The 15,819-nt window shown below is 34.6% G+C and overlaps 1 protein-coding gene across 1 annotated transcript; it reads left to right on the top strand.

The window, feature by feature from the left end:
* Positions 1-972: 972 nt before the first annotated feature.
* On the top strand, positions 973-15,282 carry pasi1 (pasiflora 1). Its single transcript, XM_071587473.1, has 5 exons — positions 973-1,221; positions 1,606-1,705; positions 1,842-2,029; positions 6,011-6,061; positions 12,714-15,282. Exons 1-5 carry the CDS (start codon positions 1,135-1,137, stop codon positions 12,795-12,797), a joined length of 510 nt encoding a protein of 169 aa, XP_071443574.1. The 5' UTR covers positions 973-1,134; the 3' UTR covers positions 12,798-15,282.
* Positions 15,283-15,819: the final 537 nt, after the last annotated feature.

Genomic DNA, 15,819 nt, shown 5'->3' with positions numbered 1-15,819 from the left:
AAAATAAAAGTATATTTTTAACATTTCAATGAATATTTCATAGGATACCTTTCTCCTTACATTTTTTTATTTTACTCTTTTGAAGTTGGCTTCCCGGGTAATCATTATTTAAATCAGTGGCTGATGAAAGCTTTAATGTCACAACTGAACTCTCGCGAAATGTTGCAACCTCTGGGAAACGAATCCGTCTCACCTCGTAAGGAGAAAACCAATTAATACTGCTCACAGGGTCGTTTTCTCTTGATGTAAAATTCGCCATTTCATTTCACTGCAGGAATCACTACTTTCTCTCAGGGAGGAAATTAACGATAACGGTTTATTGTTCATTAACGCCTAACTTGTTATAAGTGGTTGGTTTCTATACTTCGCTCAGTAATGACTGAATCATTACAGCTGAATATTGAGGATTTTTTACTCTGTCTTTGATTTATTTAGTTTGGGATGACTATGACAGGACAAACTGTAATCGCTCCCGCAAACATATTTCTGGGGATCAACAGAATATGCAAGCCCTTCCACCACATTAAGGCTGTAAACCACGGAGAGATAAGGGGAAGATATAAGGGAGCTGCCTATTTTGTGAACCTGGATTGATTTTCTTTAAATATCATCCTTTTTTGAAAGGACTAATCTTAGAAATCCACCTAAAGTTTAGGTTAAATCGGAGACTAAGTTTCCCACTTGTTTGAATTATTCTGGTTGAAGGCGGGAATCTATCATTTATTCTTCCATTGTAACAATAATTCTGGAATTACTGTTGCAGTATGTTTGAATGAAGATGTAGTTTGGGTTAATTTTGATAATCGAAAACAATCTTATAGGGTTTCAATTATGGATCAATCATCGAGGTATATTTTAATTTTTTACCGCTACTTCGGACTCGCATTCCATTACCGCTTGGACGCCATGAGAAACGGGCGTGCCGCGGTAAATTCTTGAACGAAAGAAACAAGAGAAGATTGCTTGAATTCATATGCGTGAGTAGGGCGTTGACATTCAAAATTAAGCATCAACTGAACGTAGGTAAATTCACTGTATTGCGGAGGCTGTTTTCTACGAGCATACGGTGTTAGTTTCTGAAAATACGTGGGAATTGACTTATATTTTTTGGAAAATTTACATTAATCAGCTAGAATGCCCCTACTGCAATCTTGTTGGTGCCCATGTATTTGGAATAACAGTCTGAAGACTGGGACAAAAGCTGTTGCAGGTTACACCTTGGTAAGAAGCCTGTTTTTTCTTGACTATTTGTAACAATCTTGCAGTCCGAAGGTTTTGCTTGATGAAGTTCTCTATATATCTAAAATATTTCACAATTTAAAAAAATGGCAATATTTATTATTTCTTTCATTTGAGTGGTTAGAGCAGGTGAAAGGATGTAGTGAGTACGTTTGGTCATTGGTGCTCATGAGTGTAACCTTTCAGTGTATAGTCTATCTTATGGTCTAATATTTAAACTTACATGCATGCATTATGTATATACACGCTCGCTGTTTGATTTTGATGTCTTTTAGAAAAGCCATTTTGTACTGCAAGTGTGTAGCTCACCCTTATTTTTATCTGTGTCTAGTTTTTTTGTTTAACCATCAAACTTTTTCCTTTTAGGCCGCAAGCGTGGTTTGTATAACTCATACCGCATTTGTAATGAGTGGTGGCGAATCCAGTCAGTTTTACCTTCCTCTGTTCGAAACTGATGTCCGAGATTGTAAGTAATTGTGATATCACTTTATTCCTCATGCATCTATTAATGATTCTTCAGTGCCCTACGTTTTATTTTGGCTTGAAAGTGGAAAAAAATGTTTTGTTGAGCACAACCAAATTATCGCTTTACTTTTTTGCAGCCACACAAGGAGTTGGTGGATTTTTTATCTTTTACTTTCTACTGTTGATTTTATTTGCTGCTCTTCTAATTGTCGGAGTGACCAAGGGAATTAGAGGCTATCTTATCCCATGGTTGGTGGGATTCGGAATCGTCATCCTTTTCCAACTTGTTTTTGGGCTGTGGCTTATTGGAGGATATTACATTTATGTAAGTAAGACACTTTCATCAACAACCTGAAGTGTAGCAAGTGTAATAGCAACTTAAATCATGAAAGAAATGTTCAAGTAAAAACTTAAGTAAAAGATCTGGACAAATTTCTTATTTGGTTGTAAAATCTTTTTTGCTACAGTTTTAAATACATATCAGGTAATATCATTCTCATGAGATGAAATCCATATGGCAAGTTATTAAACGAACCACCCGTGACTATTGAACAGGTCTCTGGGTATTGCATGCTTGAATAGCATGAGTACATATAAAGCCAAGTATTTAAATCAACCTGTAGAAAATGTTGTAATCAGTTAACTTAATGGACAGTCCTGCATTACCAAATGTTAACCAAGGTACCAGTGTAGAGAAATTGATCAAAAGATAGATGGCAAGGTGGATTCCATGCATTTGAGGAATAGCTTCTTGTTCTCATGATAAGCATACTATAAATAATCTGAATGTGACAAATTTAATTTGAAAAATTTTCCACTCTTCGTCAAGATAATTTGTATACATTTTCATTAAATTTTGATGTACTGTCTCAAAACTATGGAAACAGTTTTTATGAATGGACAGCATCGTGTGACAATTATTTTCATTTTAGCCAATAAGAGTTTGAGCCATAAGAAGGTGATGTGTGATATCTTTTTTGCTAAGTATAATTAATCTTAATAAAATTAACTATTTTCAATCCCAAATCTATCAGTACATTTTGGAATTCTCAGTACCTCCTGATTTTTAGTGAAATGATATTTTCAAAATTCTGCTCACTTAAAAACTAATGGATTAATTGTGAGTTGTGTTTTTCCATTTTTAATGGAATGACACTGATGATACAAATAATTTCTCCGTCATTTGATGAGTCATTAACTCTTATGTACATATTTTTTTAGGCATTTGGTGTTTATTCTAGGGAAAGACAGAAATAGATTGAGAAGGATGAGTGTGAATTGACTTAGTGCCAGGCAGATTTATCACACCACAATAGCCCTTAAGGCTATTTGATAAGTGATTCTAAGCTCTTGGATGGCATAAGTGGTGTGCAATAATTGCCAAGCCTTATCTCTAGTTTTACTGTAAATTGATTGTTAAGTCATATTCTTTGCTCTCTGCTGGAATATAATAATATCATAGGTAGTCAACTAGTATAGAACCTAATCTCCATCTCACCCAAAAGCCCAAAACGGATTGGTAACCCATTCTTGTGCCCGGCCCCAGTTCTTATCACTCCCAAATAATTAGGTGGCAGGTAACATAAAACGATTACCCATTTCTGACAAATTTGTCTCCCAATTCCAAATTTTTGAATTTTTTCTAAGTATTTTTGATAAGCAGAACATAAGTATAATGTTGTTGACAGAGTAGAACCAGTGCGTTTACTGAGGCTCTAGATTTTGGATTTTTGTTACCATTAATGGGTCTTGACAAATCATAGGGCTAATTATCGAGATAATTGTTTATCTCTAATGTCTCTTACAAAAGGAGGACATATCACAATCAACTCAGGATACTTTAACGTGGTTGAACACTGGAAATGCAACGTTTCTACTGACTCTGAAAGACACCTATTCTCCATTTTATTATCCCAATTGCCTTCTCTTACCCTCATACTTAAGTTGATGTATTGTTTGAGCCGCAGTGTACTGAAATATTTCATTAGCTCACTGGTCTATATTTTCAATTATTTTTTCCAGTGTCTACTAGTGTCCTTGCTGGTTGTAGAAAAATATGATCGTGGCTTCATAGTTGTATGAAATAGTACAACTTTTTCTCTTAACTTTCCATTGCCTTTATATTTTCCAATGGGAATGGGTTTTAATTATAATAGCTAAACACTTGTAACACATTGAGTTCTTAAATACATATCTTTCATTTTATACTACCTGTCTTGCAGTGCATATACCCTCTCTCCCCCTTCCCCATATGAGCAAGTGTCCGAGTGTTTCCACCAGGCTGACAGGGATATGACCTTGGATCATTCCAGCCATAACCATTACCCAGGTCCTCTCCTTTTCTTTCTTCCCACCCTTTATTACCTATTAGCCATTATGTGCCAAGAAAGCATACAGTGAAGTTCATTTTTTTTAATGAAAGGTTTGCATATCAAAACTTATCAATAATCTGTAAATATTAGATGTAATAATTGTCGAACAAAAATTATCGATGTGATACTTATTGAACATCCCCAATGTGATATTTCGAATGAAATTTTTTTGTCGTGTGACATAAAAAGTTGTGGAGAATAGCATCTTTTTTATAGTTTAAGAAGTTTTCTGTAATACGTTTTTCAAAGGAATAATGATTGATTTGTCTACATAATGGCCTGATAGGATATGATAGTCCAGGGGTAGAGCATTAGACTATTGACTAGGATCCAGGTTCGATTCCTGGGCATGCCTCTCAGGCACCCTCAACTCCAGCCAAGCTTTGTTTTTTTGGATACCAGATCTTCCTGGGATAACCATAGTGGACACAAGGAAAGGAACTGGCCCCTCTATCCCTATGTGTGAATTTCACACGCCATTGGGCTTAGTCTTGGGTGAAATCTACCATCACCTACCAAAACAACCTTGGGGTTGATTACTGTGTTTGTGGTTTTTTTAATAATGGCTTGGTCCATGGGTTGAAGTTACTTGTGATATTTGTTGGAAAATTGGTAGCTTTAACATATTCACCAAGTCAAAGGAACTGTTGGAGATGCCACAACAGTAATATCGTATTGTGAGTAGCTCAGTAGCTTAACTGGCTAAAGCACTTTGTAAGACATCAAGGGATCTGGGTTTGAATCCCAGTCTAGGTGAATGATTTTTGCACTTTGACATTGTTGCAGTGTTCGCCAAAGTGGCTTGGAGAGTGACTTTAGCTAGTGTCTGACAGAAATAGTTTTTCATAAACGAGACATCTGTTGGCACACCTTATGCCAATTCGATCGACTACCTCCTCAGGCTTCATCCACCCTATATACTAACCTCGTCATTGACGAATCAGAGATGGAGGTAGCATAGGGTGGTAGGACGATACAAGGAGGATGGTTGGCCGGAATCTCATCAGAAGACATGTACCATCGGGTCGCGTTGCACAATAAATCCTTTATTAAATCAATGTACAGTCTTTTAAAATCAGGGTAAAAGTGAAGGCTGCGGCCAACATGGCGTGAATAGCTGTCATTGAAGCCAAAAGTGCTTCTGCTTCAAAGATTGGCTTCTCCTCGTGTAGCACCCACATTCCTGTTATGTCCCTATTGCTGGAATCACCCATGCAACTTGAAAGGGCATTGCATCAGAGTACACCTCTAATGAAAAGGAAAAACTCAAAAATTGTCGGGAACGATGCCATAATCCCACAGTCTTGGGATTATCTTTTGGGTAAATGGTTTTTATGATGGAGATAATGTATTGCACACAGTTAAGAGTTTATATTTTATATTCTTTGTTCTTGATCCATGTTGATATCTTTTTGTAATTGAAGCACATTCACATAATTTACCTTGATAATCAAGTTATTTCCAACAAAATTATATTGGTTCTTATGCAAAATAGGATACCTGTATGTGAGTGTATGTGGAATGTTAAGTACCATTGAAAATTATTCAGCCCACTTAAATGAATGTATTTATAGGAATTAATGGTGATGAAACAGTATAAGGAAAAGTCATTACTTAAGATTATTGCTCATATTTTCCCCTCAAGTATCTGTTAAAGGGTGACATAATCCCATATTTTGTGCACTGAGTGCATATTTAACTATTTTATAAATAAAATTATTGAAAATAGTGTTAGATGTATTATTCACTCTATTTCACTATTGGCTTGATTTAGGCATATTATAGTCACCTGCAATTTTTATTTCTGTGTTTATTCCTGGCATAGTGGTCTCTGTTAATATAGCCTGGAAAAGTTGACCCAGAATGTACATATATTGTGTAATGGATGTCAGTGACATTTGGGTTTTGATGTTTCTTTACCTTTTATTTTGCAGCTTCAGTCGGTTTTAGTGGCCTTGGTGCTGTGGCTATGGATGGCGTACAATGTAAGTCTACATTTTATATCTATGCATAAAAAATATTATTTATACAAGTATCACTTAATAGGATAGTGCCTCAGGTATAACTTTGCTAAGATCCTTGGTTTCAATTATGACAAAATGATAAAATAAGTCCATTCTCATGCATAATTCAAGATCATTAATCCTCCAAGATAAAAGACCATGGCCTATTTGGATGTTCCTTGTGCATTTCCCAAGTAATGCCCTCTCCCCACTCTTTCCCATTCGCATGCCCTCCCATTACTTCCCACTGATACTCCATGACTCCCTTATAGGCGGAAGGTCCTTAAGGGTACCAGGTGCATGCTTCTTTGATGGCACTTAGGGTCCCATAGTGGTGTCCTTTGAGGGAGAATTTTACTTTAGGGAATAGGAAATAGTTTTCTGCTGCCAAGTGAGGACTATAAGGGGGTTGGGGAATCATCGCATTGCAGAAAGTCTTCGCGAGCAGACACTTGACTCTGCTTCTAATTGTCCATCAAGGCCTTTGGCATGCGTTTAGCGCAGGTCTATCACATCACCAGATTTTCAGTGACAATGATGTGCAATGTCATCTTATCATTGCCAATATTATCTGCGATCATGCACACCCTTAACCGATGGTCTGAATTCATCACTTCATGCACACGTTGTGTTTGGTCCTTGATGTTGACAGCCATCCAGTGCGGGCTAATCCTCCACACCCTCTCAGCCATCTTTGAAGAGCTTGTGCCATTAAGTAACTGCAGATTGTTAAATGCTTTCATCCTTGAACATCTGACGAATCATGTCCAATGTCTCCATACCTGTTTTTCTCAGTCCAACACAAAATTTGATGGTGTACCGCTGTTCAATCATTCCCTGCATTTTGTGCTTGCACCGAGTCACTCAACAGGGGTTCACTAAAAACATATTCTAGCCTGAGCAAACACTCGTAGGGGATTGTTGCTTGGTGCGTGTTAAAGGTCAGATGCCCCACCATTGAGCCAGCATGGTGCGAGCAGGCTACATACCAGTCTCTTTACTGATACTTGTATAGTCACATAAGGAAAACTTGTTCCAGATATTTTTTCTATATCATGTATATCATTGCAATGGATCACTTTTTGAATCAGTTGCTATTTCTTTGAACAAGTCACTATAGGACTTTTTTTTACAAAATTAATGTACTTTTATCCCTTTTTATTCTAATTACCGTATTTTCCCATCGATAACGTGCGCGTTATCAATACAAAAATGTTCAGAAGATCCAAAAAAATGACGATGCGGGTTATGTAATGAAAATTGAAAAAATCCAAACATTTACATACCGACGTACACAATAATTTAAAGAAGAGTCACGCAAAAATAAATTAGTCTGGAAGCATGCCTTTCTAATTGCATTCTATTTTATACAGATCTGCTCCTGTTACAGTTATTTCATCTCATAAATCCATGAGAAAAAGAAGAAACATATAGTTTCTACACTTCATATATTCTAATATGTAGTACTTCTTTGTTCTGATACATAGTACTTCACGTATGCATAGAGTATGTCGTATTATATACACGTACGTCTAAATACATGATAGGATAGGTGGATAACTCAAATCCAAGAAATTAGTTACCTGAATCACAATTAAATGATTTAACGGCATTTATTGTATCTTTAGGCACATCATCGAGTTCTTCTCTCCGAAGTTAACTCTTCCTCATCTTCTAGCACTGGCGTTGAAATATTGCCTAAAGCTTCTTCAAATCCATTTTTAACACAAGTCCCTCTGACACCCTGCCAACTTTCCAGGATCCACTGGCTTATATCTTCATAAGACACTATTTTAATCCTTTCCGATTCTGTGTAGTCTTCCATCATCCACTTTTCCCAACCAGAACATAACTTTCATTTAAAAGATTTATTATTGGATAATTCCTGCCAGCTGTGGGGTTTCTTTTTTCTTTCGTATAATTGATGACTTCTAGCTTAAATATCGCTGTATACGATTTTCTTCTCCATGGGTAATTTTTTTGAGAAACTTCTAATTATAAAAGCTTACCTCAATTCATGTTTGAAACAATCACCATGTAGGCAGCATTTTCATAGAACTTGGAGGGTGTCTAGAACAGCTTAGTGCCAATATTAACAAAGCGAAGTAAAGCATGCAAAACAAGAAAATTCTATTTCATTCATTCTCTTGTTTTTCTATGTTTGATTGGCTGAAAGTTAATTTTTATAGCAAATACAAGGGTACACAAATTTATGTCACATTTTGACTTACGAATCATAGCAAAAAAGCAATAAGGCGACATATTGTGTTGGCTTGTAAATATTGTATATTTTTCTATCCTTCTGTTGTTTGGAATTCATTTCAGTCACCTGGCTCTAATCTTCTGTATACTTACGGTAGATATAGCCACAGGCAATTATGATCCCATGTATTCATTGGTTGTTACCATCTATTAGTAAATGGATATAGACATATTTTTACACCCACTATATATATACACACAAACAGATGCGCATCATCTATACACGTTCAAGATAACTATGAAGCCCTGGGCTCACGGTATCTATGAAAATTCATGATACCTACAAAGTTCTGGATGTGCGTAATATTTCTCCTTCATTAGTTGCACCCTTATTTCAACTATCACAGTCTTTTCAAAACTTTATTGTATGTACATTGTTACCATGAAAATATAAATTCAGGGAGTTGACATTTTTTCTAGTATAGGCCGGGCACCAGAGGAAATGGCAAGTTAAGTTGGCCGTAATACAGAAAGCGTTTTTTTTTTGGAATTTTAAAAAACTTGGGTATTAATTGGAGAATGCTGTAAAAAAAGAATACTGTGCATCAAGTGAGAATGATATTCTCCACAGTGCAGGGTTTTAAGAACATTTATTGACACTTCCCTGTGGTACCCAACAGTTTAAACTTAATTAGATTAATTAATGCTTGATATGAGTTTTGCAGCTCATACTGGAATTGAGTTAGGGTCTGAACATTGTTATTTTGGTCTCTGGGTATAGCGATGCTGTTCACATTTATCAGAATTCATGTGTATCTTCCTGTGTGTGAATAAAATTGGCTAGGATTTGTTGACATTAAACAGTGATTGATTCATTTGGCAGCAGCCATGTCAAACAGAGAGATGTGTTCTTCCTTGGAACCTGCATTATTTAAGCTACCAGCTGACATTATAGGATTTTTACAATATGCATAAGGGATAGATTTAGCTCCCTGTATTTTATGTGATTTCAAAGAGGGATTGTTCATATAAATAAGCTTTACTTTTGAATTTTAATTTGATAAAATTAGTTGAGAGGATAAAAAACTGATATCTTGGAGATAAGATTTGACATAATTTTTATGGAATTTCTAATATCCAGCTTTTCCAGGAACTACAGCTTATTTAACACTTAACTGGCTCATTTTATGCATATTTGTCATCATTTTTCAATTAGTCAAAATTAAAGTTATAATTTTACTAGGATTAAGATAGTATACACCAAGTACCATACTTGCCATAAAATATGTATACATATATAATTAAGTACTGTGTTGATTTACACTACAGCAAATTTATCCTCCTCCTCGTCATTCCTGAAAAGTTACTCTCATTACCTGTTGGTGTTATGTCTGTTAGTATTTGCTAATGCACTAGCACTATAGAAAATTTGAATGAATGTGTTTTTCAGTTGAATAAATATTAGACTCAATATCAGTAGGTACATCATGACAGCTGCATGAGCCTGGTGGGTGTCTTGCTAAAAGTCATAGGTTCACATTTAAGAGGACAAGAGTTTTTTTAAATCTGTCTACGATGATTTCTTTACATACTGCCCTACTTATTTGGATTTGAGGCATTATATTTTTGACTTCTTTTTAGCATTAATAAAGTATCAGGAGTGCCACACAACATAAAAACCTGAGGCATAAATGACTATGAAAAAATCCCAAAAGTGACTTGGTGTATTTCATTGTTTATTGTTAATTTTTATATACATGCATATTTTTACATAAATTAAACCACTTGCACATCATATTTCTCATAATAGAATTACTTTATCCATTTTCACATTTGGTGTTGAAAACATTCGTGCTGACTGTGAAAGAAAAAATGTATGCAATTCCTTTTGCATTCTGTTAATTAATTTTGAAGTGGAATGTCTTATTTAGGAAGGTTCTCTATTAATTTGTTAACGACCTCAACTGTTGTTCCATCATTGAACACTGTCATCAAACTTTAAGTTTTATATTAAAATACTCATATGAATTGAATCCAAATCAGTGAAGGAAACCTGTTTACTTGACCTTGCAAAACTAGAAAATTGTTGACTTACTGATGTGGTATATTACAAATTACAGTATCTGTGTGCTCAGTATGTGCAAGTAAAGCTTTAAAACATTGAGATGCATATTCAATATAGCATGGGGTCCAAGAGCTCTTCCTATGACAGTCATATATTTTATATTCCTTATGCTGAAGAATGGAGGAAATAAAGAAATAAAATAAGACATAAAAAGCATAGTTCAGTTCAATTTGACTGCAAACAGGTGAGCAGATCTTAGTAATTTAGTAATTCTTATATCTGTATTGATTTGAGTGAGGGACTTTTCTTCATGAAGTGTATGGGCAGGTCATAACATGTTTCAAATCGGTGAATTGGTTGGTGCTTTTCTGCCAATGGTACATGCTCTGTGTGTGACAGGGGTTTCAGGGTACATGCTCTGTGTGTGACAGGGGTTTCAGTGATGTTCAACAGGACACCATGTCCTACAAACTCTTTGGTGTTCTTCAAAGAGTTAGTAGAATAAGTTGTCCAATGATGACCTCTCAGGACTTCTATTTAAGAGTAGACAGATATCAAAAGGTGAATGCAGAAGACGATTCTTGCTGACCTGTGATAGTGATGTGGAAATTAAGGTTAAGGAAGGCTTATGGGACGATTTCTTTCAGCATAATTTATCTTTTAGGTATGGCCATCAGGGTCCCCTAAGGCTAATATTCTATCTAGCAGATGGTGTTCCATACCAGAGGTACTCAGTACATGTGCATTGTGTGAGAAATTAATGAGACTGTAAAACTTAGCGCCCTATAAATTCGAGGTTTTATTTAAGTTAATAAAACACACTTCTTGGGATGTTTCCATGAAATCGCAACCAGTGCCAGTAATTCTTTCAGATAATTTCAAACTCAACCGGTGTCACTCTGGAGGAACTGGAGTCCAAGTTACAGACTCATTCCAGATATGGCAAGATAGTTACGATATTTTTTGCCATGAAATCTAAAGCCTATTGCATGGGGTAGTAATGGCATTGACAGCAGTATGAGCAGGTGCACTTCGACAAATTCCAAAGAAACTGCAGGAGATGCCGCAACAGTAACTTTTAACGGAGTCATCCGCTAATGTGCATTTCAATGCAACAATTTCAGAGTGTAAAAATCATTCCTTCCCAGTAAAAATCCCAGTCAAGGCGAATGATTTTTACACTCTGAAATTGTAGCAGGTGTACTCGTAGTGAAGTTGAAGGAATGTGGATGACTTGAGGTGAACATTATCACCTCTTTGTCTTTTCTGACAAGGTATAAGAGTTAATGAATGGTAAATGTATAACCGTTTCCAACATATTACATTTGGAATTCAGTGGTATTAGGCTCAAGCTAATGAAGCTTCATGGTGAACATGGGCGATTCAAAACTTTGTAAGTTCCCCTTAATTTTATTTAAAACAGCAAGTTTTGGCAAATAATCAATGTCTTTAGGACTGTTCAACAAAATTGGTCATTTGGACAAAATATTTTAGAACTTAAAAAGTTTTGCTTTGAACATCTCCATGATTGATTTCCTTTCTGTCAAAAAAAAATAAATGATTGGAGGTTACCAGAAGGAATATTGTGGCTGAAAGGATGGGCTCTTCTTCAAAAGGAATTGGTTGGTTGATTGTGGGATGGGATATTCAAAACTAAGGTTTTATGTTATTGAGCCCTGTCATAAATAGACAGTTGTGATATGTATAGTCCTTATAAATAATATGTTAACCTACTAATTTCCACTTACTCTCAACAAATTAGCAAATTCCATTATCGTCCAACTTCTATTCAGCCGAAGAGAATGTATATCAGCAGTAAGTCATAATAATTACAACGGTTGACAGCATAACATCAATTGCGAGGTAGATTTTGTGATCTCTGTATTAATAATGGTGAAATTTTGGTTAATGTCATTTTATGAAATATATTCGTTACTTTCTTGGGAAGTCATATTTGAACTTAACCATCTAAAACTTATCCTAGTCAGTTGTTTTAATTCAGATAGCACATTCATTTAATGATTTTATGAACTCTATATCAAGCCTTAATTTTGTTTTTCTATTTCAATGTCTTGGTTCTTCGCAGTTGATTTGTTGCAAAATGTCTGCAAATGACTTTTAACTGCTGCTTGGGGGACATTATCATTTCTTGCTCCTATTCAAGGCGGTCCACTGTACTACCCATAAATGTTCCCCTGGATCGAATCACGTAAATCTCTGCGTTTTTAGATTATCCACATCACATTTTTAATGACAATGTATTTGAATCCTGATGTTGCTTTCAATTTCAATTGCATTTACCCTGTGTGACCATTTACATAGGTATGCAAATTCTTTTACATTTATCAAGGATTTTTTTCCTTGCAGGTGTACTGCTGGCTGGTGGTTTACTCAGAATATCAACACATAGATGAGATGCAGTCTCCAAATATTGAACTTTTATACCCGTAAAAAGTCACCCACACCAGTCTGATCAGAATTGCAGTCTGGTGTCACAAGTGTTCACCATTATAATTCTCTTTTTTTTTACCATTCCTCATGTATGTGAATGTGTTTCTTATTACCGATTGTTAAAATTCTGCTTTTACATTTTATACAGGTGTTGAACAGCACATGTGTGGCACTGAATTTTAAAGTACATGTGTGTTATTTTTATCGGGGAAAGAGGTATGCCTGTATTCAGAGTTATTTTTATTGTATTTTTAAAAGAAAAAAGCTAATTGTAGATAATAGTGGCGTATAAATTGTCATGGTATTTTATTGATGCCATCAGGATTAATCCTGGATACATTTGTTATTTGTGATGATAAGAATTATTCTTATTACTCAGGCAATTCAAACATTGTTATTATCTATTGTACAAAAAAGCTTTGCAAAAGGAGAGCTTGTGCTGTGTCCTAATGCAATAATTGCGTTTGAGGACAATCCATTTTCATGAGTATTCTGGCCTACTAGATTCATACAAATGAAATGTCACCAGGGAGCTTTGTACAGTGTTTTCTAAAAGTGGGAAACGAATGTTCTCTCGCCATGAACGGGAATTTGCAGGTAGAGGAAAGAGGATGGAGTGAATTTAATGTATTGCCCTCTCACTTGAAATTAGAACTCACATTTTTTGTGTGTGTGATATTATTGAAAAGCTAGGATGTATATTTGTCCTCTAATCTTCATTTTATGAGAATCTTTCATAAACCGTACTTCAATATCGAGTGAATACTCTCATATACGGTTAAAATTTTGACACCTGGTAATGTGACTGATTGTATATAATCTGTTACTGTATTATAGAAGGGCTTTCCCTAATGCAGTGATGTGCATTTCATTCAATCTTTCTGTTTAATCATTCTCCTTAAAATGTGAATATCCTTGAATCATATCATGTTAAGTTAATTAATCTTTATTATTTGTCATGCATGTAGTTGTCTCTCAGGTGAGTGCCTAATACTCTCATATTCTGTCTATAATGTGGTTTATTACTTGCAAATCATTCTTATCGCAGAATTATCACAAGTCATGATTCAAGTTCCAACTGAGGGAATCATGAGTCATTCCCAGCATACCAAAAATGTAAACGATCATTTTTGTACATTTTTATATCATTAGGATATGAAAGGCCATTTTAAAAATTTTAATATATATCTTTGTTCAGCATATAACGATTAAGGTCACTTGCTAAATATATGTTGCCCATTGAATGCTCAAATTTCTTAAGAATGAGGGAAGCCATAATGTGTCTTAAGGAAAATTCCCTCTATGGATAGTCACTTCTACCAGCGCACCATCATGTTAAACATTTTTCCATTGAAAGTACTGATCTCACATGAAAAAAGAGGTCTCCTTTGGCTTGGAATTTGATTATAGTATTACATCATCAGGTTGTACTTTTATTTTAAGCTCCCAAGCAAAGTGGCTCCGGGCTTGAATTGCATGAATCTATTTCAGAAACCAAATAACATTTTAGTGATTTCCATTGTAATGTAGGGTTTTCATGATTGATATTTATTTTTTTTTTTTTAAGTATATGGCAGCTTGGAAATATTATGTTGATGCTGAAATATAAATATGCCTTCCATAGTAATGAAATGGGTATCCTTTTTCATGAACTATACAATTACATTTGATATCATTTTTAAGGAGTACTAGCCAATATCTAATTTGAATTTCAACAAATACATATCTTGATGGATGTGGTTATTGTTTCTATAAACACTTACTAAGTCCAAAACTTGTTTATCTTTTGGATCTCTTAAAATTATATATTTATGGCCACAATCCAATGGTTAATTTTACATGAGAAATTTTTTTGGGATATGCATGTTTATGTCTACTATCCATGGGGAAGACACGTCATCAATTTCTGTCTACTTCACCTGTTTTTTTTTAGGCAGTTCAAGACATTGCACACACAATATATATTAAGGCACTTATTAGTAGTTTAAAGGGTCTATGAATCCTTTTACATTCTTCATGTAATTGTATTATTTGAATGCACTTGTATTATAATTGCAACAACCATTATTTTTTGTTGATGTAGAGGATCATGTCCTGTTTAACATTCCTTTGTTTTAAAGTTTAATGTTGATTTTAATTTATAAGATTGTTTGAATTTCTAATTAAGATCGGTATGAAATCCGTCCCAGTTTCCGTCCAACGTTTACCACTTAATTGAGTGACATCACTTTGATATTTTTATATTGAGCAAAATATTTTACCTTTTTTTTTAAATTTGGATTTTATTTTAATGTTTCTGAATGGTCTAATGTGACCATGTCTTTATACATTGGTATACTGTTAACAAATTTGTATTCTCAAAAATGGTGAATAAAAAGCCAATGAAACGCCATAATTGTTTTAAGGAAATGGAATTGTTAGTGTCTCAAAATTGAATCTGATATTATATTATTGTATGTGAAAGTAATATATTTTGTAATGAATTGAATAAAAGATGTAATTTTTTGCATATAATTATCTAAGATAAGTGTTATTATTGCTTTCATGAAGAAATTCAGCAAAGACCTACTCACATCAATAAATAATTCAATTTGTTTTCACTTTGTAGTCATTGTTATTGATAGTCTTAAATTTCCATTCAGTGTTCTCATGATACCTGTGATTGATGTGGTCATCACTGTTTCAGATGCATATATGTATGAATCATTCCTCATAATGGGTGACTTTTTGAATCAATAGCTATTTCTTTGAACGAGTCACTGAAGCAATTTTTTACAAAAATTAATATACTTTTATCCCCTTTTATTCTAATTACTAAAATTTTTCTTTTTCATTGGTTGGACCCTGGTTAGACTGAAATATACTTGCCGTTTTATTATTGATTCCTTAAAAATGTATTCAATAGTTGAACATACATAATTAAAAAAAATAATTTCATTACTTTTGGAGCGAACCTTGAATGCTCCGCTTGGCAATAACCCAGGTTTTTGCAGCATTTTATCACAAGGTCAGTTCAGAAGTT

The sequence above is a fragment of the Hetaerina americana genome, unplaced genomic scaffold (assembly GCF_022747635.1).
Source record: "Hetaerina americana unplaced genomic scaffold, ioHetAmer1.1.p SCAF_3, whole genome shotgun sequence".
Taxonomy (NCBI): domain Eukaryota; kingdom Metazoa; phylum Arthropoda; class Insecta; order Odonata; family Calopterygidae; genus Hetaerina; species Hetaerina americana.
Note: the sequence above shows the minus strand (reverse complement) of the source record. Positions and strands in the feature narration are given on the sequence as shown.